Source organism: Papilio xuthus, unplaced genomic scaffold (genome assembly GCF_000836235.2).
Source record: "Papilio xuthus unplaced genomic scaffold, Pxut_1.1 DF827542.1, whole genome shotgun sequence".
NCBI lineage: Eukaryota > Metazoa > Arthropoda > Insecta > Lepidoptera > Papilionidae > Papilio > Papilio xuthus.
The window spans coordinates 5,170,183-5,194,051 of NW_013531107.1; the positions used below are offsets into that span (position 1 = coordinate 5,170,183).

At 34.4% G+C, this 23,869-nt stretch overlaps 1 protein-coding gene and 1 long non-coding RNA gene across 2 annotated transcripts; both read right to left on the reverse strand.

Annotated features, from left to right (window-relative positions):
* Positions 1-6,566: 6,566 nt before the first annotated feature.
* LOC106118911 (uncharacterized) lies at positions 6,567-8,436 on the reverse strand. The gene is made up of 4 exons (XR_001227940.1): positions 8,354-8,436; positions 7,711-7,913; positions 7,423-7,498; positions 6,567-6,924 (listed from the first exon to the last, which is right to left on the reverse strand). It is a non-coding gene; the product is annotated as an uncharacterized LOC106118911 (long non-coding RNA).
* A 208-nt stretch (positions 8,437-8,644) lies between these two features.
* LOC106118788 (guanylate cyclase 32E) lies at positions 8,645-18,086 on the reverse strand. The gene is made up of 10 exons (XM_013313535.1): positions 17,955-18,086; positions 16,931-17,185; positions 16,358-16,495; positions 15,417-15,714; positions 14,854-15,045; positions 12,423-12,600; positions 12,025-12,165; positions 11,614-11,737; positions 9,049-9,117; positions 8,645-8,662 (listed from the first exon to the last, which is right to left on the reverse strand). Exons 1-10 carry the CDS (start codon positions 18,084-18,086, stop codon positions 8,645-8,647), a joined length of 1,545 nt encoding a protein of 514 aa, XP_013168989.1.
* Between the last annotated feature and the right edge of the window lie 5,783 nt (positions 18,087-23,869).

The following is a 23,869-nucleotide window of genomic DNA, read 5'->3' on the forward strand; positions in this document are numbered from 1 at the left end:
AGGGTTACGAAAGACTATGAATTTCGCAGATCTACGGCGTCCCTTTTTGTCCAGCGCCCTGGGCAGTCCCTAAAAAACACCCTACCCTAACTATAATCAGGGTTAAGTATAAACTTTAAAGTAAAGTAGTACAAGTTTTTAAGTTATCTTAAGAATAGATGGTGTTGTGGTTTTTCGATGACAACTGGTAGGTGTACAAGAGTGGCACACTGACCACGTAAGCATAATCTTACTAATATTATAAATACCAACATCTCAAGAAGCTCTCGCTAAACAGTTGGATTAAGGGCCCGCCCGATACAAAAGGCAGTTATCCTAGAAACCGCGCGCATCGTGAGAAGGTTCCTGTCTCTGCAGCCCTGACCACTGGTTGTTTGAGTCATGGGATTCCGCAGCCGGTGGTGTTCTCTTTTTAATATAATATGTTTTGTATATATATATTTTTTATATGAAATGTATTATATTAGAAATGTGATAAATAAATGTATATGGATTATAAATACGAATGTTTAGATGGATGGATGGATGTTTGGCTCAACACAACGGCAAAACGACTCAATGGATTTCGCATAAATGTAGAACACAGTCTGGAAGAACACATAGGCGTTATTACGTTGTTAGGGTTCCGAATCTGTAAAGGAAAAAAAACGGAACCCTTATAGGATCACTTCGTTGTCCGTCCGTCTGTCTGTCAAGATCCCTTTTCTCTGGAACGCGTGAAAATATCAAGCTGGAACTTATTTTTATTTCGCGCGTACGGAGTTGCGGGCAAAAGTATGTAGGTCTTGTATAAGGAAAAGGAATGGAAGTTAATAATAATAAAATATAATGAAAATCCATTAAAAGAGATTTTAAAGGTTTATCTTTGTTAAAGTTTAACAGTGGTAGAGCCCGCTTTAACATCTTCGCACGAATTGGCCCGGCTCGCCCGGTGAAATACCACGACCACACAGAAGACCGGCGTGAAGTGGAAGCTATTCCGCGTGCAGTCTGATGAGTGTGCGTCCCGGAGGCCTAATTTAGTCCTCTTTCTCATCCCACCGATTTTCTTATAAGGAAACGATGGGAAGTGGAAGTGGACTTTCCGGATGAGAGGATGCATGGAAAGGGAAGATATTTTCTTTCTGTGCATCCTCTCCTCCGTCGATTAAAGTTAGGCAACGCATATGCAATTGCGTATGTCTATGGGCAACGGTCACTTCGCTATTTCGGCGATTTCAGGTGCCCGGACGCTTGTTTGCCACCTACTGATATTAAAAAAAAAGTTTAAAAAATCACGAAATATAAAATAGTATTTGTATGTTAAAAATGTCTCTGTAGAGCGTAATATTGGCTCGTCACATTCGACTTGTGTCACTTCCGTCGACATACGTCTGCTACGTAACTACCTCACACCAAATATATTATATTCAAAATATATATTTTATTTATTTTGGATAAATCTTTCATATTGTTAGTGCCTGAAAAGTTTATGGAAAGGAACTATGGTTTATGGTATTTTAAAAAGAGATAAAGCATATAAAACAATGATATGTTTTATGTTAGTACGACTAACGCGCTGGTGGAAAATGACGAACTCCATTACCGTACAATTTGACAGCTGTAACAATTGTATCGACACACATTGTAGTGCCTTTTTGCAATGCTAGAGAATGGAAAACGTGATAATCTTACTAATATTATAAATGCGAATGTTTGGAAGTATGGATGAGTGTTACAAGGTATCTCCAGAACGGCTGTATACTTCTCGCTGTACTTTGGCATGTAGGACATAGTCTGGAAAAACATATAGACTATGTTTCCTTAAATCCTACGTGGACGGAGTCGCAGGCGACAGATAGTAAATTAATAAAAATGTCATAACAGTGAAATTCATAAAGGAAACTTTAAGAGGAAATAAGTATTTAATTTCTATTGACAGCTTGTTCTTTTAAAAAATTCTTGATTTCGTTAAAAAGCATTTCAAATCGACAAGCAACAAATTATAAGTAACATATTGTCGGGTATATTTTCTTTACGAGGAATGAAATCATCAAGAAAATGACGGACAAAGAAATACGTACAAAGTTTGTACGTCGTTCATGTGACGGGAAAATGCTACGGTACGTTTACTATTCAGCTACCCATATGATTTATTGCTATATGAAAATATGACAGCAAAGATAGTACTATGGCAAATGACTATGTATTTAACACAATTTCTAAACTTTTATACTCGTCATGTGGCTGTAAAACTTATTTATAATTCTTCTTATATTGCCATCTTCTTTCAAAGGTGATTAAGGTAACTTGCACCCTTGACACCGCAGTTCTGAAAAGCGAAGAGGTACTCTTTCCAAACTGCTGAGAGGAGGAGAGAGAGCTGCCTCTGCAACTGACGCAGACGGGGTCGTGGACGAGAGCGAATGTCCCCGTCCCGATGCTTTGGAGGAACAGAGAGGTTTAGTGGGTATGCCTCCGCTATGGAGGAGAATCCCACATAACTAGCGCGTCTCCCCCGGGGCGCAGAGTATGCATAAAGCATTCCTCTCTGGAAAAAAAAAGGTTCTTAAGCTAAAGTTCGTTTTTGGCCTACACTTCGCTTTCTTTTGAACATTACAAAATTAAATTGTTATTGCTTTATTTTTGATATTAACAGAGGACTTTATCATTGTAATGGTTGACCGTATGAGTGAATATTCTACATATATCTTGACGATATGACTCAGCTATAGATGTAACAAAATATTGTTTAAATAATGTTTTCTTTTATAAAGCAATAAGACAACTGTTTTTATAATAGATGGGGCAAATAAATGCCAGGAGCATAAACGCGAAAGTTTCAATAGATTGATGTTTAGCAGATATTTCTAGAACAGCTTAACGGGTCTTGATGAAATTTGGCATAGATGCAGAACATAGTATGGAAGAACACATAGGCTACTAATTAAGTTGTTTCTTTAATTCCGCGCGACCGGAGTTGCGGGTAAGAGCTGGTCATTAAGTAAATCTTCAAACCAAAGAATGGTATCCATTTTCACGGTAAGTTTTAAACGATATTTTTTTTTATAAACTTAGCAGATAATAAATTTGAGTCTGAGATTTTTACTAGAAAATTTGCTCAAAGGAAGTATTTATTTAATTAAATAAAGGAAATTGCTTTATCAATCTCCTCATACTTCGTTTTATATTAGAATAATTCAAAGTAAATAATATTGAACAATGTCATATAGTACAAAAAAAACAAGGTTTTTTTTTTTTAGAAAACTGTATATTTTAACAAACAACAGCAATAACATTGACAAAGATATAGAATATTAACATAAAACATATATTATAATAAAATTATTATCGTTGGTTTCCGAGACCAAAATCTTCGTTTAAAACATGTTGTTATCTTTCTTTTGACATTATGTTCTATAGAGTGATTTTAAGCTCAGAAATCAACGGTAAATGCGTCCTTAAATAATCTTACAATTAGGCCATCAAGAAATATCATTGTCTACAAAGCAACACGTTAAAATGACAGCAAAATAGTAAATTCTATTAAGATTTAAGCTAAAGGACGTCACGATGGATCGGACACATAATTATGATACATGACCTCAAGACATGATATCAAGACATGACATCGAGACATGACATCGAGACATGACATCGATACATGACATCGATACATGACGTCGAGACATGACATCAAGACATGACGTCGAGACATGACATCGAGACATGACATCGAGACATGACATCGAGACATGACATCGAGACATGACATCGAGACATGACATCAAGACATGACAAAAGTCAGGACATTTTTATAACGATAATTGATTGAATACGGACATTTATGACTAGCTAACACAAAAGATCAAGAATTCAGACCACAAATTATTCCAATAGTTTGCAATTTAATTTACATCTAAAATGCTTAAAGTACAGTCTTAATCTAACATTCAGTACAAAAATTGCCAAAACGGCTGACATTAGGTTATTATGTCCTTATGATATGGTTTTAATTCTAATATTTTTTTTTATATATTTAATTACTTTTAAGAACAGAATACATGAATAACGTATAGTCGAATTCAAAACAATTAAATAGCAGACTTATTAAAACAGACATGCATGTATTATTAACTAATTTACTAGCTGTATAACCGTTTTTTCTTGTACCAAAATCTCTGTTTAAAATATATTGTTAACTCTGTTTTGTCAAAGATGAAAGACAGGGATGAATGATATCTTTACACAAATATTTTGATATCAGTGACCCACGATGTTAGCTGTAGGCTTTTGGAAACAAAATATATCGTAGTGTAGTAGAAAATTTTAAAGTATACTGATTTATTCTAGAACACTAAAAAATGTAGTTGTTAATTTTAATATCTCAAGTCATGATATAAAAATTGACAAAATGGTTGTGGTCGGAAAGATAGAGGGTAAAAGGTCACGGGGTCGATCACCTGCTCGCTGGTCCGATCAAGTGCTGGCTATATTGGGACTTAATATCACGACTGCCCTGAGACAAGCCGAAGACAGGACGGCGTGGAGGCAGCTGGTCGATACGACCGTTGAACAAGGACAAGCGCGACCTTCAGTAATGAAGAATACGAAGAAGAAGATATAATTTTTTTTAATTATCTTCCGAGTTTTTCGTTTTCTTAGTTGTGACAAGATATTGTTTGTTGGTCATATCTTATTTCAGTCCTAATTTGAGCAAATAATTATTATCTTATATGATAAATAATTTATTTGTTATGTATACATTGTTTACACATGAATTAAGGGTAAGTTATCAAGTTTCTTATATATAAATATTTTGTCTTATTGTAATATCGTATATTTGATATATTCACGATAGTAAGATGAGATTCAGATATTTATTATGATTAAAACATTTTTTTTTAATATTAGCAGATTTTTTTGGAAATTTACTAATATTTATTTTACCATTTCAACTAAGCTCTAGGCTTGTGCTAGGATATGGTTTACGACAATAGTCGAATGGCGGGATTCGAACCCCCGACCTGGTGATCGGAAATCCGTATCCTTAACCATTAGGCTATTGACGCTTTAATACGCATACATTACATATAGTATGATGAGATAATGAGATTTGTTATTATAAATATTCATCATATTTTGTCCAAAGTATAAACTTACCAAATTGTTTACTTGCGTTTTTTTTAAAAAATTAATATTAGATAAAATACTTAAGGTTAATTTTTATACGAAGAAGCATTTCAAATTGACGACTTTAAAAAAAAAAAATTGTAAAAATTCTACGTTTCTAGATTTCAGCGAAAAGCGACAATAGCCTAATAGTTAAAGGTACGGATTTCTGATCACGAGGTTAGGAGTTCGAATCCCGCCATTCAACTATTTTTGTAAACCATATCCTAGCACAAGGCTAGAACTTAGTTGGAATGGTTAAAGAAATATTAGTAAATTTACAAAAAAATCTAATATTAAAAAAAAATTAAAATGAGATTACTTTATGATTTTAGGTTATGGATTTACGTTTATTATAAAAGTGTAATATTGTACAGTTTTCAATAAAATTCATGAAATATGTGGACGTCAACTGTATACGAACCCTCACAATTTCCATCTTCAATTCAATTGCTACCGTTTTATCTTACGATAAATTTTACAACACTACATTTTATATTTACAAAAGGATAAGAAGCAACATTGGTCAGGGATAAAAAATTTATTTACGTACATATATATTTTAAAGCTTCCCCAATATGACTTTTAATTTTTACGAGCATTTCTGCGATTTCTTCAGCGGAGAATAAAAAACGTAGCATAATATGCTCGTGCGCATCAGCTACTCCTTCATAGTCTCGTCAATATCAGTCCAGCTGTTCCGCAGATTATCGGAACAAACTGTCTTGCCGACAGACAGACAGACAGACAAAAATTATAAAATTAGTTTTTTTTATCATCAACTACACAACACAAATACCTACATCAAGTTTACAAAATAAGAGTTTCTCGATTTTACATACACACTCCAATTATATAAAGGATGTTCCAAAAGGTTACGTACATAGGAAGGGGGATGATAGGGGTGGTCACAAGGGTCACCAGAAAAATAAAATAAAAATTCCCCTCTGGGTATTAAAAAAAATAAATGGCATTTTTTAAAAAGTTAAAAATTTTACACCTTCTGGGGCAATTTTCATTTTCTTTAAAATCTTTGTTAGTTGTATTGTTTTTTTTTATTTCATATTGATAAAGGGTTATTGACAATAACATAATAGCTTTTTTTTTAATTTGTAGGTCATTGGTTACAAAATTGCCCCGGAAGGTGTAAAATTTTTAAGTTTTTAAGAAATGCCCTTTATTTTTTTTTATATCCAGAGGGGAATTTTTATTTTATTTTTCCGGTGACCCTTGTCACCACCCCTATCATCCCCCTTCCTATGTACGTAACCTTTTGGGACACCCTGTATAGTGTTCAATCATGATTTTTTTAAATAACATTACTACTCATTCATAAATAATATATTATGAGCATTAATACTAACAAACACTTCTAGTCACAATTTTGAGTACCAACGTAATAGTAAGTCGCGATTTAGTCACAGAGTAGTGCACAATTAATAACAGTTATTTTAACTTTTTCACTGGTTATACTGTTTTGAGGTTATGATTGGAGTCATTCGTGAATTACTGCACTTGTAACGGATACATTCCTCCATTTATTATATTAAGGTCAGTCTTCGCAGAATGAGACAACAGGTGCCGAGTGATGGTCCCTTTGTGGGACGAAACAGGCGCAGGCGGGAGGGCCCGGAGATGACAGCGCGGAGCCGGGACCTAAAGAACCTCCGCAAGACAGTCGGGCCCTGTCCCTAATGTTCAATATTGAACGCTCCAGACCCCAAGAACTGTCAGCGTAACTGGCACACGCTGAACCGCGGTTTAGGCCGGGTTCTGTTGATTTATGGAGAAGTTGTTCATTAGATTTTCATTATTTTGAAAGCTTGAGACTAAATTAATTATAATATAATCTTTAGGCGAAATAAACAACTTAGTTTCTAACTTACAAATTAGTTTTATATCAAACAAAGATTAAGATGAAAGGTTGGTTATACGAATACCCTAATTAGGCTATTGATATTTTTGATCATAAATAATAAGCAAGGTGAAAGTGGCTTCAATAATAATAATAAAGACCAACTTTACCGAATAACGAAGTATAATTTACTTGTTATTCGTTATGATAGTTTTGTTTGGTTAAATAAATCATATAATCAAAGGAAAGCAGAGGTAAAGACAGTGACCCGATTCCTTTTTAATATCTGACCTCAATAAAATCCAATTCACTATTAAAAGCGTATTAAATAGTTTCCAGTAACACGAAATGGAATAATTTAACAAAAACCACATAACCTTTTGGTAATTTATAAAAAAAAATGAAAATATACTTACGGAAACGATAGAAGGGCTCCTTTCTCCTTTCATGATCTTCACCAACTAACCACCATGTCTTGTTTTGTCGATGGCCCTTTTAAATTATACCAATATTATAAATACGTATATTTAGATGGATGGATGTTTGTTTGAAGGCAAGGAACGGCTGAACGGATCTCGATGAAATTTGTCATACATATAGAACATAGTCCGGAAGAAAACATAGGCTACTAATTATGTCTTTATCTAATTCCGCGCGGACATAGTCACGGGCGACAGTTAGTTCACTATAAAAGTTCAACTTACTTTGACATTAGTGAGAGTTCTTTCCTTGAAGTGATATCCGCCATGTTTGCGCAGTGTGAGGTATGTGTCATGGCTGACGTGTACGCGCTGCGGCTCGCCGGCCGCCTGCACGCGCGCAGCTGTGCGTACTGTGTCACCGAACAAGCAGTAACGTGGCGGCCGGTACCCGACCACACCCGCAGAACACGGCCCTGTATGAATACCTAAACAAACAGCACTTGTAAGATAAAATCTTACTAATGTTATTAATGCAAATGTTTGTTTGGATGGATGGATCGGTGGCTTACCAATCCGGTAATGATAACGAAGTAATAACCCGAGCTGAGCCTGCTGAGGGAGTCCGCAAGCCTATTTACTCTTAAACGAGGTTTATGCTAAGTGCCATCTGCGCCCGGCCACCTCAAGTCTGGTGAATCTGTAAATGTCTCTTCAGAGCAAACAGTGACTACTCAGTCACAGAAAAAGGATGGATGGATGTTTCTTTGAAGGTGTCCCGAGAACTGCTCAACGGTTCCCAATTAAATTTGGCATAGATGTAGAACATAGTCTGGAAGAACACATAAGCTACTTCATAATTTTTAATTCCGTACAGACGGAGTTGCGGGCGACAACTAGTCTTAATTATAATATTATGTCTGCTTACCGATTCTTATATTAAGTCTTATATCCGGGTCATGTCTGATGCGTATCTGCGGCACGGCGGCGAGCAAGTGCAGCGCGAGCGAGGCGACCTCTGCCGCGTGTCGCGAGCACCGCTCCGGCAACCCCCCCACCACCATGTATGTGTCACATAATGGCTCCAACTGGATCATAATCATTATTAAAAACGTAAAATAAATCTAGAAATTATAATTAAACGTTGCAATGAATCAATTAGAGCAAGCGAAAGTTTACTAACAATCTGAGTGACAACTGTTTTTAACATACGTCGAGTTCAATGCTTGTTAGGAAACTGGTCGAAAGCAAATAATTTCTATCTTACTTATATTAAATATGCAAATATTTAGATGGATGGATGTTTGTTTGTTAGAAATTATAGCTTAAGTATCTTACTGAAATTTGGTATAGACATAGAACATAGTTTAAAATAACACATGTAGGCTACTAATTACGTTTTTTCAAACTCCACCCAAAATCGCGTGCGACCGCCGATATATTCAATGAAATGTTATCGTGTGTCGTGTCTAGATATTTAAGGCTAGCATATTGTAATAGATTTTTTATTCGAGTGAAAATTCAATTCAAAAAGTAACTTTTCTCAAACAGAAGTGCGATAACAATAAAACAACAATGAACGATGGAAATTATTTTAACATTATATTTAAACATTATTTTTACCTTGTGAACATTGTAATAAGAAATGATGGCGTCACAGCATGTGTATAAGTCGTGTAGTATGTCCACCACCTTAAGAAAAAAAAACAAATTAAAAAATCCTACAAAATTTGAATATGAATACAGTATAGTTTGTGATAGCTCACTATACGTCCCCACCGAGGGGCTCGGAGCCTACCCTAAGTTAAGGGTGTTTAGGCCATAGTCAACCACGCTGGCCAAGTGTGGGTTGACTTCACACATATCTTTGAATTACTTCTCAGATATGTGCAGCATCACGATGTTCTCCTTCACCGTAAGAACGTCGGATAAATGTACATATGTAAATCGAAAATCGAAAAACACATTGGTACATAGACGGGATTTTAACTCAGGACCTGTAGATTACAAATCACAACCTTCAAAATTACTCTGTATCTTAAAATGTAAGACAATAAAAGTTTTCTTTTGTGTTGATTTTTTCATTGAAACACTTCAATTTATAGAATTTTATTCGACAGACTTATTTTGTATTCAGAAAGGAAGCGAGTAAATCCATTTCAGCCAAATTACATTAAGTATCAAACAGCTTTATTTAATTAATTTTTGTAAACGTAATAAAAATAGATTTTATTTTAGTGGTATTCAGTTTTGGATCAAATAACAGTTATTAGAAATTAAATAAACAAGTTGATATTGAAATTATATAATTCGTAACATCGAATGATGGGAACGACGTTAACAATTCAAGATAATTTAGAAGTTATTTGTCACAAACATTTGTTGAACTCAGTATTTTGTTGTTGGAATTTTGACGTCAGGAGCCAACACAAAATTGAAAGCCCTTTTATCTAATAACCATTTTAACAGTGGTAGAGCCCGCTTTAACATCTTCGCACGAATTGGCCCGGATTGCCCGGTGAAATACCACGACCACACAGAAGACAGGCGTCAAGTGGGAGCAATTCTGCATTTCGTCTGATGAGTGTGCGTCGCGGAGGCCTAATTTAGTCCTCTTTCCCTTCCCATCCTTTTCTTTTAAAGGAAAGAATGGGAAGTGGAAGTGGACTTTCCGGATGAGAGGATGCAAGGAAAGGTAAGATATTTTCTTTCTATGCATCCTCTCCTCCGTCGATTAAAGGTTGCCTACCTTTGCATATGCGATTGCGTATGTCTATGGGCAACGGTCACTTCGCTATTTCAGCGATTTCGGGTGGCCGATTGCTCGTTTGCCACCTTTTGATAAAAAAAAAAATGACATGGAGGTATGTGACCTAGTTCGATAGTATTCTTGAGCGAGTGGACTGTATGATGAAAGGTTGGCTGATTGCTGATGATTGTAATACGATGAAAGATGATGTACAAAATAGACAAATATGATTGATGTGTCGGCGCGCGGAGTGCTGAAGCGCAACTGAAGGTCGCGGTGTGAGGGCGCGCGGGGCGGCGGGTGAGGTCTGGAAGGGACCTCCGCGCTGCTTCCCCGCCGCTGGTGCAGTAGTACGGAACAAGTATTTAAAAATTTTAAACGACAAATCTGATATCTAATAAATAGAATTTTCATAAAAATAGTCTACTTTAAAAACGATAATGATAAAATTTTTAATATTTGCTAAAAAAGAAAATAAAGAAATTATTATTATTTATACTAATATAATAAAGCGGAAGAGTCTGTTTGTTTGTTTGTTTAAACGCGCTAATCTCATATAGTATATCTCATATAGATAGTCCATTTATAGAGGAAGGCTTGAGACTATATAACATTACGCTGCGACCAATAGTTTTTTTAATACCTCGTGGACGGAGTCGCGGGCGATAGCCAGTTTGTTAAAAAATAGTTATGAAATAAAATCTACTAGATGCTTTTTTTGTGATTTTTCAAATAAATTCATTCAGCGATGTTAAGTTAGACGAAGTAGTTAAATACATCCAACTACCGCATTAGTAAGATTTAGTCATTGAGAGAGTTTGGATTACTCTCCCATGTATGTTAGTATTTGCAGACGTTACTGCCGAGTATCAGCTTAGAGCTAAATCAAAATCTGTTTCTGGCTTGCGGTGTGTCTACAAGACGTGAGAACATGCAGCAGTTAATCTATTCTATTTAACCTACATTGATAATATCGAGTTATATGTTCTATTATATATTAAATTATATTATACATACTTCTTAATACATAAAACATATCTGTATTAAGAAGGTGAGAGGCGTTTATAAAAAATAAAAAAGAAAAGAAAAAATATGATATGACACTACAGAATAAAAACTATCTTGTTTTTTGACAAGAGGGCGCTAGTGGGCATAATTTGGTGTAACTTATGGCCACTGAATCAGAGATCCTTACTGGTCTATAATGTTTTTTAGAAAACTTTATTTTTGTTTGCAATTTCGAAGGAAAGGATTTAAAGATAACACTAGGTAACCAAATAATGAAATGGCTCGTCTCTTTCCGTAGAAATAGAGCTGGATTGTCACATCACATGCTGCGCTTTATTCTTTAAGGATATAAATTTATAATTTGCAAGTCACCAAAGTTTTCAAATAATATTTTATAATAATTCTCAGTGATAATGAATTTCTATGATTACCTGCATAGGACTGCTTGTATTGACGATGTGTGCGAAGTCTACGATGTCACTAAAGTAAACGGTGACACTATCGTAGCTCTCCGCCTGTACCGGCTCCCCGCGCTTCAAAGCCTCCGCTACAGTTCTATATCAAAAAGAGATTTCAATGTCTACAATCTGTACTGGAGCTGAAGAATTTTAAAAGCTTTTAGTAGTGCTACAAATATCCGTAGCACGTTCTACGAATATATAGAACTCACAAACGTTTTCAACTATTGCTACGAATGTTTGTAGCTCTTGCTACGAATATAGAAGAGTTGAAAAATGAACAGAATATTATGTAAGTAAATTACTTAGAAGATCTAAAAGTTAACTTTAACAGTTAATAAAATCATGTTATTCAACATAATAATTTTTTAAGCTATTAAGTACCTGGGTAAGATTCTGTTGAGAAGGTCGTCAGTTCTTCGTTTTTCTTGCGTCAGTTGATCAGTCTTCTCTTCTACGAGTGCTTCCAGATTGGATGCGTATTTCTCCATCATGGCCAGCATATTGTCGAAAGTATTAGTTTTCCTATAACAATGAAACTTTATTTATATTCAATTTCTATAAAATTATCATTACCTTGTTGACAAAATATAAGCTTTTATATTAAGGCTTTTTTTTTCAATTCTAAAACGTGTTGTAAAATTTCTCTTATTAAACACGATAAATTCTATTGAATTCCGACTATACTTTACCACGCCATAAAATTTTCAAAATGAAATAAATATAAATAAATCCTTACTAAGATCGAGAAAAACAACTCTATTAAAGGTATATTAACTTACATGCCGGCATGCATATCCTTAAGACGTAACCATACTAGGCGCAGTTCTGGTCTGCGGTCAGGACGTTCGCTCCAGCAGGCGTTGAGTACAGCCAGCACTGAGGGCCGCGCCGCAAGTCCGCCCAGCGGCGGCCTGAACAGCACGCCGCCGATCGGGTGACGTACTCGACCGATTATCTCTATTTATACGTTAAAAGACAAGTAGTTTAAGTAATAGACCTAGCTTTGAATAAATCACTATTCATCCACTCAGAATCTAATTTAAATGCTATTTACAAAAATAGATGTGCTATGTTTTACAAATTTATGCAAACCATAGTAATATGGCACAGAAATACTATGTTTTTTTTTATTTATAAGGTGGCAAACGAGCGAGCGGCCACCTGAAATCGCTAAAATAGCGAAGTGACCGTTGCCCATAGACATACGAGAGGATGCACAGAAAGAAAATATTTTCCCTTTCCATGCATCCTCTCATCCGGAAAGTCCACTTCCGCTTCCCATCGTTTCCTTATAAGAAAAAGGGTGGGAAGAGAAAGGCGCAGAATTGCTTCCACTTGACGCCAGTCTTCTGTGTGGTCGTGGTATTTCACCGGGCGAGCCGGGACAATTCGTGCGAAGATGTTAAAGCGGGCTCTACCACTGTTAAACTCTGCTCTACTAATGTCTATTCGATTCTACAGATAACTTAAAATCATTTAGAAGTTAAACAAATAACTGTATTAACTTTACGAAAGAAAAATCGAAGACATGGGTCATTGACTTTCCTGAAAAAATGAACACCTTCTGGCAAAGGTTGACGTATTGGAATAGCAGTCATTTGTTTTGTTTGGGCGTTTGTCCAAAATAAGATTGATTACAAGGCATGAAGTCTTCTAATAAGTTGCTCAATTTCTTTCAGTTGGAAGTTTTAAATTTCAATATAGTTACGTAAATTCCGCGTACTATCTTTTAAACTAGTCAGGCACTTAACTGGAAATTTAACTTCAAGAAATCGAGGATTTAAAGTTTTTGAAGTCATAATTTTATGTCTTCGTTTATAAAATTGATATATAACATGAATCAAGCATTTTGAATATTAGCAAAGTACTTTCATACATAACTAACGCCTGTAACCCAGAGGGGTAGGCAGAGATCACGGACCTCTATTTGGCGCGGTCCTGTCACAACTCTCTCGCTTCTTCTACATTCATACATCTACGCATTTCATTAACAATTTAGAAAATAATTTTTATATGTATTTTAAATTAATAATTAATTTAATATTTTATATGTATTTTAAATACCTATACCTATGTATTTTAAATACCTTCATCAGTTAAAAGTAAAATCGATTAAAATACAATCTATATAATTAAAATATCGTTTACACTCAAAAACACCAAAGGGATTCTATGAAACGATATCAGTTTGTACTAGTAATAAAACACAGTCGTAATACTTAACACAAATATGCAGTTGTCTCTGTTTTGTCAAGGAAATTGAAAGGGATGCCAATATGTTTCACAGCAGTGGATTTCTACGGTTACGTAACAAAGTTGTTAAGCTTCAATAAGATAGGTTTGTTGACCTAGAGGATGATAATACCAGACGCTGTGGTCTTACTATTATAATATTAGAAATGCGAATGTTTAGATGGGTGGATATTTATTCGAAAGTATCTCTAGAACAGCTAAACGGATTTTAATGAAATTTGGCACACGTATAGAACATAGTGTATAAGAACACAAAGGCTACTTAATAAGTTTTTTAATTCGACGCGGACGGAGTCGCGAGCGATAACTAGTTATCAAAACAACTTAGAATCATTGCGCAAAGAGGAAGGAATGTAAATAAGGAAAGATCGAGATCCTGTCATTTAATTTATCAGATTAGTGACTTTGTTTGGAAAAGCCGAAAACAGCTTCTCTGATCCTTCGTCTCGATATTGTCAGAATGATACAGAGGTGTGTTTTATGAAAATAGTTTGGTTGTATAAACACAGATTCGTAGTGATACAACATATCTGATTTTCGTATTAGAATTTTATAAAGTTAACGCACTTTCTAATGATGTCCAAATAATTCTAACGAATTATTCGTTATCGATACTATTAAAACACATATTTTCGATTTAAAAATTAAAAAAGTTTAAAGTTCAATTATCAAAAAATTCCCAATCGAATGAATTCAATCGATGTCCGACAATAACTAGTGGTGGTTCAACTTGTCGAGAAACATTTTCGGTTTCTACTATTCGAATTATTCGCCGAATTCCGAATTTTCGAATCGAACAATAAATATACGCATCGATTCCATTCGAACGATATTCGCACATCTGTAGCAATTTCGTAAATCTGAGTATACATCTAGTTCAACAGTTTTTTTTTAAACTCGTCAGGATACAGCCAGTATTGTTATAACACTTCGTGTACTAATTAAAGAAAATCTTACCAGCATTTGTTAAATTGGTATCACCCCACGGACCATTTCTACCAAGTATTTCATAGAGTATGATCCCGAAGGAATAGACGTCTCCTTTCTGAGAGCCCCAGGGCGGCGGATTCGGGTCCCGCAGGAGCTCGGGCGCTCGCCACAACATGCGTCTCTCCATGCGCAGTGCATCTTCTGTCTCCATACAACCACCTGGTTAGAAAGAGAAGAAAAATTGTCTTCTAATAAGCTTTTCAATTATCTATCTGCTTTCTGTGTGCAAAATGTGAAACGTACAAACGTAAAGATAACAATTTTTTTTCATAATGTAACTTTTACTTATATATTTTTTTTCATGAATGAATTAACGAATGTAGACCCCGGGGACACATCCGTCCATTTTTTTTATCAACAATATAAAACCCTATCACAAGAAATAACTCAATTTAGTTACACGAAGTACGTATTGGGAAATCACTTAACAATTGGGATCCAGGTGGGATCGTGGTCAAGCGCTGGCTTATCAAACGTAAAAAAAAATTACTTATCTCTCACACTTTAACTATAAAAAAACAAATACTTACTTTTTAAAGTGTGCAATCCATAATCACAAATCTGTAGTACCCAATGGCTGTCAACCAAGCAATTACTTGATGTCAGATTGCCGTGCGACACTAGCGTAGAGTCGTGCAAGTAAGTTAAACCACGCAGCAAATCCGCGACTAGTTTTGCGACGAACATGTCATCGAGTAAGAGGTCTCTGTCGGCGAGCACGCGCGCGAGCGAACCTCGCGAACAGTACGCGGACACAATGCACGCTGAACCACTTTCCACGCAGACTCCGACGAATGCGGTGAGATTCTCGTGACGGAGTTCGCGGATCTAAATAATAATACATAATTAAACAAAGGATGAATTGTAGCAGTAATAAGTAGTAGAGGTCAGTAGTATATGAGATGCGAACATGACAAAGATAAGTCCAAATTGGAGGAGGGTCATCCAAGTTAACAGTGGTAATGTCTAGAAAAGGATTTTTTATTATAAGATAAGGGGGCAAAACCGAGTTGATCAACGACATCCATGGACATCTGCAACACCAGAGGAACCGCAGATGCGTTGCTGGCCTATAAGGAAATGGTCTGCTCACTTCTTGAAGGTCCATAAGTCGTATTGGTTTAGAAATTATGATTATGCCAAGATTCGAACTAAATAAAGAGACATAATTAAAATTGTATTATATAATAACATTACAAAATGTAAATAATTTAAGAATGAAAGGTTGTAAGTTATATGTTTAAGATCACTAGAAAACAAACATATTTTTAATTAAGGAATGTCAAAGGTTTTAACTTCATCATGATAAAAACAAAAAAAAAACGTAGTCTATATTATTAGTATTTTTTTCAAAGAAATACGAAATAACAATAGAATACAGCAAAAAATAATCCTCTCGTTAATAAAACACAATGGTATTTATAACGAAAAAAGAAATCGTCAACTAAATGAGATTCAAAGAAAAACATACCTGTTTCAGTTCTTTTTTAACTGTTCGAGTTACATCGATGTTTTTCTTCTTTAATCTTTTAACAGCAACAATATTTCCTCTATACAAAGCAATCGTTGTATGCGCCCTTCGCGTGTCTACCTCTTGCGGGATCGAAACCTTAAATAGCATGTAAATATATTAAACTGCTTTAGAATAATGTTGAGACTTTTTGAATAGAAATTTCATGCAAAATGCATTACAAATAAGCGTCTCTCCAAGATTTATGAAGTCCTGGTACAAGTGATTTATGTTTTGCAAGTCTATCGCCCGTTAACATTTAATTTCTTCATTGACTTTTTTAAAGCTTATGCGTACTAACCGTGTGTTTCTGTGAATCCCCGTTAAAAACTTATTATCTCCGTTACACAGAGATTTAGGTCTCAGAAACCAACGGTAAGTGGTCATAAATTATGCTAAACGACACAATTAGCTTTAATGAAGTCATTTTACTGTTAATTTTACCTAGACTTTTAGAGTAGACTTTCATTCATCATCATCATCCTGTGTCGGTCTACTACGGTCATATATTTTGAAATAAGAACTAACCTTTGCATCACTGCACGCAGATATAAAAGTCAAATCTTTCGCTTCAATTTTCCAGAGAACTGAAGCAAGTTTCTGTTCATATCTATAATGACGTAAGAACAATGCCGCTGCGAGTACAGCTGCGGTGGCTACTGCGGCCACAGCTGAGAGTACCAGGGGATCATGAGGTAAGGAGCATTTGGTGCCATCAAAACCGCACGCCGGCTCGGCTATAGGTGGCTTTCCGTTTATCCACGCGATGCGATCACCACCAACTAATTCCTAATTAAAAATGAAAACTTGATACTTTGTTGGAGTAGCAATCAATCAATATGTGGTTAGATCAGTTATTTAGACTTTTCTACAAAAAAATATTTATCAAATTTTATCTAAACTGAAAAAAAATACGAAGTTCAAAATACAACATTTTATAATAAAGTATTGTAAATATAGTGAGTTTAACCAGAAATGTTTTTGAGGATTTTATTATATTAATAAACCGCACATAAAAGAGAATTTCATGTCTATTTCTCTGTGTACATCGGAGAATAACATAAGGGCACTTTACCAAACTACTACGAAACGTTAGGATCATTGAATAATATCACCAAATATGGTCGGAAAAACATATTTGTATATGTACATAGGTTTGAAGTTGACTATATTTTACTGATATTCAAAATATTCGTGGGGTGTTTATTTTGAACGACGTTTTTATTTTTATAACTACTATTATTTTAAATGCGAATGTTAAGATGGATGGATGTTTGTTTGAAGGTATCTCCAGAACGGCAAAACGGATCTTGATGAAATTTGTTATACATATAGAACATAGTCATGAAGAATACGTAGGCTACTAATTATGTTTTTTTTTAAATTCCGCGCTGACGGAGTTGCTGGCGACCATTAGTTTTCTAATGTTTATCTAAAATTTTATCAAATGATGGTCATATAATTCAATAGTCATACGCTTTGAGCTACAACGTTGATTTGTTCGATGTTTATTTATTATTCTATAATATGGTATTTACTTATAATGCTTATAACTTACTGGTAATGGATCAGATGCGTTGAGGTATCTGAAAGCAGCGACAGGCTGTGCGCTCCAGCCGCCTGCCGCGCTCGCGTCTTCCATAAGCCCTATCACTGAGAAGTTGCCTTCGGCATCCCCAGCGCTGTCCATGTTTACCTAAAGGGAGATTTGGAATTTATAAACACAAAGCAACCATTATATAAATTGAAAACAGCAGCACGGTAGTCGAAATACGTTGTTAATGTACTCAAAAATTCCCTTCTCTCTTTTTCTCCTATTTTTTTTTAAATCGAAAAGGCAAAGGTTCTCAGTGGCCAGTATGCCACCTTTTGGCAGAGTGTTTAATCTATGTCCACCAAAGAGTATAAATACATAATTCTGCACTGAACAACCATCATCTAACTTTTTTTTTAATTGTTCTCTATTTTTGTATACAGATTTCTTTTTACCAAATCGATATTCATCCATTAAGTTTGTCCCTTCTTAATTACGTTTCTTTTTAAGAAACTCGCCCGTCGTTTCTTAAATCCAATTTCCACTTAGCGTTTAGTCGCGTGACTTTTGCTGCGCGTACTAACCAAAATAATATAAGTGGAAACGGACTTAAGTTTACCAACACATATATTATATTAAAATAATTATTTCGTGCTCTTAAAGCAACTGATTAGTTCTAGAATCTTGTTGAAACTATGTCTCTTGAATTATTTATAAGACTAAACATATTGTCACTGTTAGAGCCTAATTTGGGCCGTGACTTTGAATACATTAAATGCAAATACGTTATATTCTAAAGAAGACAAAGTACGAAATGCAAACATTGACAAAATTATCGCGATGTAAACAGTGTTGCCATAAAATTTAATTACATAATTCTTTGACATAATTCCAATGAATAATAAAATCTGTCAATATCTTTAACTTTATTTGTGTCAAAATTAATTAGCTCGAACTCAATTATTACCTACTAGCTATTTAAAAAAATATTTTCCAGAAAACCACTATGATTTTAAGACAAGTTTTGTCAACTTATTTTTATTTAAAATATAATAATATTATCTAAAATCTTATATTTACATTGAACGTAAAGTATTTCAAGTTAATAACAGGAGATGTTTACTTCCTAGAGTGCAGTACTTAAATCTCTTACTGCGTTACGTATTTCAAATTTCTTAGAAGATTCAATCTTATTTCATACACAAGTAATTTCCGGGAATCATATATCTTACGTCGAATCCTTGCAGAGATCTATACGTAGTTGGTCTAAGAAGTTTCATCAGAGTAGCGCCATCTGTCGGCGGTAGGCCGTTCCTCATCGTTGCAGTAGCAGCGCGCGCCCACAGCGTGACCGCGTCATACAAGTGAGCGGCTTCTATCGGCACCTGAGTAACCCGTGTAATTAGCAATGTAACCCGTGTAATTAGCAATGTAACCCGTGTAATTAGCAATGTAACCCTCAATAAAGGATATAAACTTGATTAACTACATCCTGAAAATAACAGAGGTACTTTTCCATCATTTTGTTGTAAAATAAATATTTTTTTTAGATTACTAAATAGTACTAATTGTCGGCATTAGGTAAATTTTATGATAATTCATTGGTTCATTCGTTCGCGCAGGTATAATGGGCACAAAATTTTCGCTTGAAGTTAATTATGACATCTACATATTTCTGTTTAAATACCACAGTATAAAGATACAGCGATATGTTTTTGTTTTTGAGTCCGTGGAAACCTACTGTTACAAACGTTAACTTACGTAACAGTGATATATCATTAGGTCAAAACTTACGAGTAATATAATTTGAACGAACACGTGTAACGTCTCACTAACACACATTAAAATTTCAGTAAAAAAATGTTAGCATTTAAATTACATTGAATTAAGGAGCACAGAGCTATCAACATTTGTCGATGTTTTGACAATGGAAACCTACTTTAAGACCTTTTGTATACAAGCAAATGTAAATCCACGTTGTCGGTAATCCGTACGCGTATCCATTAGGCTATTTCCTTCGATTATATTTTAGTTATTTATACGAATAAAATTATCTTTTATTTATTGGTAATTTTATATTTCGAATATTTAAAAACGTTCCTCGATCCTGTAAATGTGTCTGGCTGATAACATAGAAAACATTCGTAACATTTAAAAAAGAAAGAAACATATATCACAATTTAAAGGACAAAGGTCAACTTTCACATTAGTATGCTGCGTTTTGCCAAAGGGTTTCTCCGGATCACTCTTTTATTTCCATTGTGAATCCGTCCTTAGGATTGTGTACACACATTTCATCGACTTACGCAACATTATGTTTACTATGTTCTGTTGGCAATGTTACTGCGATGTTGATTAAAGTCTAGAGACGGTTATTATACGTATACTAGCTGTCGCCCGCGACTCCGTCCGCTCGGAATTAAAAAGGACCTGATTAGTATGTGTTATTCCAGATTATTCGTTCAGCCGTTTAAACAAACATCCATCTAAACATATGCTTTATTAAGATATCAATGGCATTGTTACGCCTAATCATCAAAGTATGAATAGAATTATAATTGTAGACAGAGGCGTAGCGCGGTGTAGCATGTCGTAGCACCCTGTACGTACGATAAAAATGGCGCATTTTTATGACTATACGAAGCGAAGACGCTACGTACTATCAAAAACTGTTTATCTCTTTAAACATCCATGTCATAAAATTCACAATAATGTAACAGTTTTGCGATGTAAACTTCTTAACTGTACGTTTAGGGTACGCTTGATTATTTTCAGTATAAATCCAACAAGTGTAATAAAGTCGTGCATATGCAATAAAAAGATAATTTGAATATCAGGGTTGATGTAAATAATTTTATGACAGGAAGCGTGTCCTGTTTGTGTCATAAAATGTATTAAATATCCAACTTTTGTTTACTAGTAAGTGGCAAATAAACGTTCGGCCAACTGGATTCGTCGAAATGGCGAAACGATCGCTGCCCATAGACATCCGTAATTGCAATGCGTTGTCTACCTTTAATCAAAGGTAGGCACAGAAAGAACGTAAGTTAAGATAAATAGAGGCTCTTTGTTATTAGAAAATTATGTACGGTTTATTATAGCTAAGTTTTAAGCTATTTAAGTTTTTAAAGAGTTTCTACTACAACAAAATTATAAAATAACACAACAAAATTGTTAACTTTAGATAGTGTATAAATAACAATAATATCGTTGTTTTGTTATTAGAGGATTAAGTAATCAAACACGAGGTGTGCTCTGGGATTTTCGTCGAATTAGAACGAGGACGTTTTATTCTGGTGACTTTAGTACGTTGATAGATCGACCTTTACTATGACCTACGTATTAATGTGCCCGTTGCTAAGTGGTAACCTTTTATTATAACGAGTTCATTATCCTAATGACTTAAATGTTTATTATAAAGATTCATTAATTGAAAGCTTTTATATATACGAAGCTTTTGAAAGTCAAATACGATAGCTAGTACTATTAGATTATTAAGTGAATATATTTTTAGTATTTCTTTTTTCGATGCTTCATCAAGCATCAGCGGGGTTAGACATAGTTTACGAAGTGGTTCCATAATGAAGTTAAAAAATGAACAGAACTGACGTGCGAATAACATTCGATAAGTGACGTGATTTTCGCACGTCACTTCTATTCATATTTTAAGTTCGTTATGGAATCACATCGGAGTGAACGCACTTTGACTAGACCCCCAGCTTACGTCAGATTCTTGACGAAAGCTTCTCAGAGATCTTTCATCATATTAATCTTATTAAATAAACTTAATAACAGAACTGAACTATTTTATATAACGACATTTTATTATTTTATGTTAAATAAAAACAAAACTTCGACTAAATGTACAACAGAGTGCAATCACATAATCCTTGTTTGTTCCTTCGATTCTTATATTTTTATTTCCACTCCCAACATTCGTACCGTGTTTGCTTTATTTTATACACGAAAGTTTGTTGCTCCATCTATTGTAAAGCTATAAAGCTTCGTACTATTTCTACGCTAAACGAAGGTTTTTCTTTTTATTTACTTTGCTTTTCTTTCAAAATTTTCCGGGAAAGCATCAAAAATTTAAGTATGTTTTTCCCAAAATATTATTCGAAGTGTTTACCTCAATTGCTAAATTTAACTCTCTTTTAACCCTGTTACCGTATTTATGTTTATCTTACTAATATTAGCGAATGTTTAGATGGATGTTTGTTTGTAGGTATCTAAAGTATGGCTCCTCTCTTCTCTTTATTCCCTGCTCAATCTTGCTAATATTTGGCTTAGATGTAGAACACAGTCTGGAAAACACATAGACTATTAAGCTTTTTTTCAAATTCTGTGCAGACGGAGTCGTGGGCGACAGCTAGTATATTTTATATTAAAATAGAATTTACTTACAATTTAATAGTATTTACTTACGGATGCGTCTTCGAAAATTTTGTGGTAATTGGGCACACAGAACGGTGACCTGGCAGACAACTCTCGTATCATCCGACACAGCTTCCTGCAGGAAAAATATTTACGTTTTATTTGTCGACACTGAACTAACGAAACTCAAGGGAACAGAATTCGAAGAACGGTATTCTTGATATAGCTGTCTCTGTTACTTCAAAGAGAATAAAAAAGATAACAATATGAAAATATATGTTTTTGTACACGTGTCTCTGAAGTGGTTGTCAAAAGATACGAAGACACTTTGTGACCTACCTATATTGTGTTAACTCTTAATTTAATAAACCCTTTGACAAATTCGTTTACCCGTACCAATATATACAGGGTGAAGTGCGTTGCTAATTTGTTTATTTTTATGTTTAGTGTTAGTGACTGATAAGAATCATCATTCAAATACAGGCTATTATGTTAAATATATATTTAATAGCATCTGGATTCAACAGTTTACATTAAATAAATTATTATATGTATCTCTTATCTTTAAATGAGCAATTCTTGTATATATAATTGGAATCTCGGAATCGGCTACAACGATTTTCATAAAATTTAGTGTATATGGGGTTTCGGGGGCGATAAATCGATCTAGCTAGGAATCATTTTTAGAAAATATCATTTTATTCGTGTTTTATCGATAATCAACTTGTACATAAACTTAACTTTTTCTATCGGTAAGATCGAAAAGTATTATTCATATTTCATCATTTTATTAGTAATTCATACTTAAATATAATATCCAAAAAACACAATTAAAAAAAAATAGCGAGCAAAGTTGTCATACAGGTACTGAAATATTAAAACAAGATAAAACAAAAACTTACAGGTAATGTGGATTGATAGGAAACGAAGGCGTAAGTTTGAGAACTGCTCTGAATGCCAAAATGTCGCTACTGCTGTTCTGAATCAGGTGATCTGTTGAGAGAGAACTATTTTAACATGTTTTATAGTAGGTATAATATAGTAAAATTTATCTCTATAAATGGACAGGCCATTGCCTGGAAATGACAGCTTATGCTTCTTTCCGACTCGCGCCTGTTGAAGTTCCTGACAGTTAATTTTATCTCTATGTTCGAATCTTTAACACTGCTATGAACCGCAACTGTAAGCGCCAAAATGTACATCAAATAGGCAAAAAATAACACGGTTATAGCCTGTCTATGTATAGAGATCAGTGTATAGTACACGTAATATCAGACATAACATAAAGGGATAGTCGAGATTTATAGCACACACAGCTCTATAGTTTTATTACACAGAAACACTCCAGTTGTCTATTGTTAATTAGCAAAATCAAAACTGTCATTTCATCAACATTTTAGATTAACTAAATTGAATCATTAATAATTTAATTTATTTATCATTAATATTTTTATACGTTAATTAAGTTATTGATTGATGACTCAGATTGAATAGTGTAAAAGGTTTTTGGCAAATATGCTATAAAACGCTTGCAATTTAATAAACTTTAATTCATTTAATTCAAT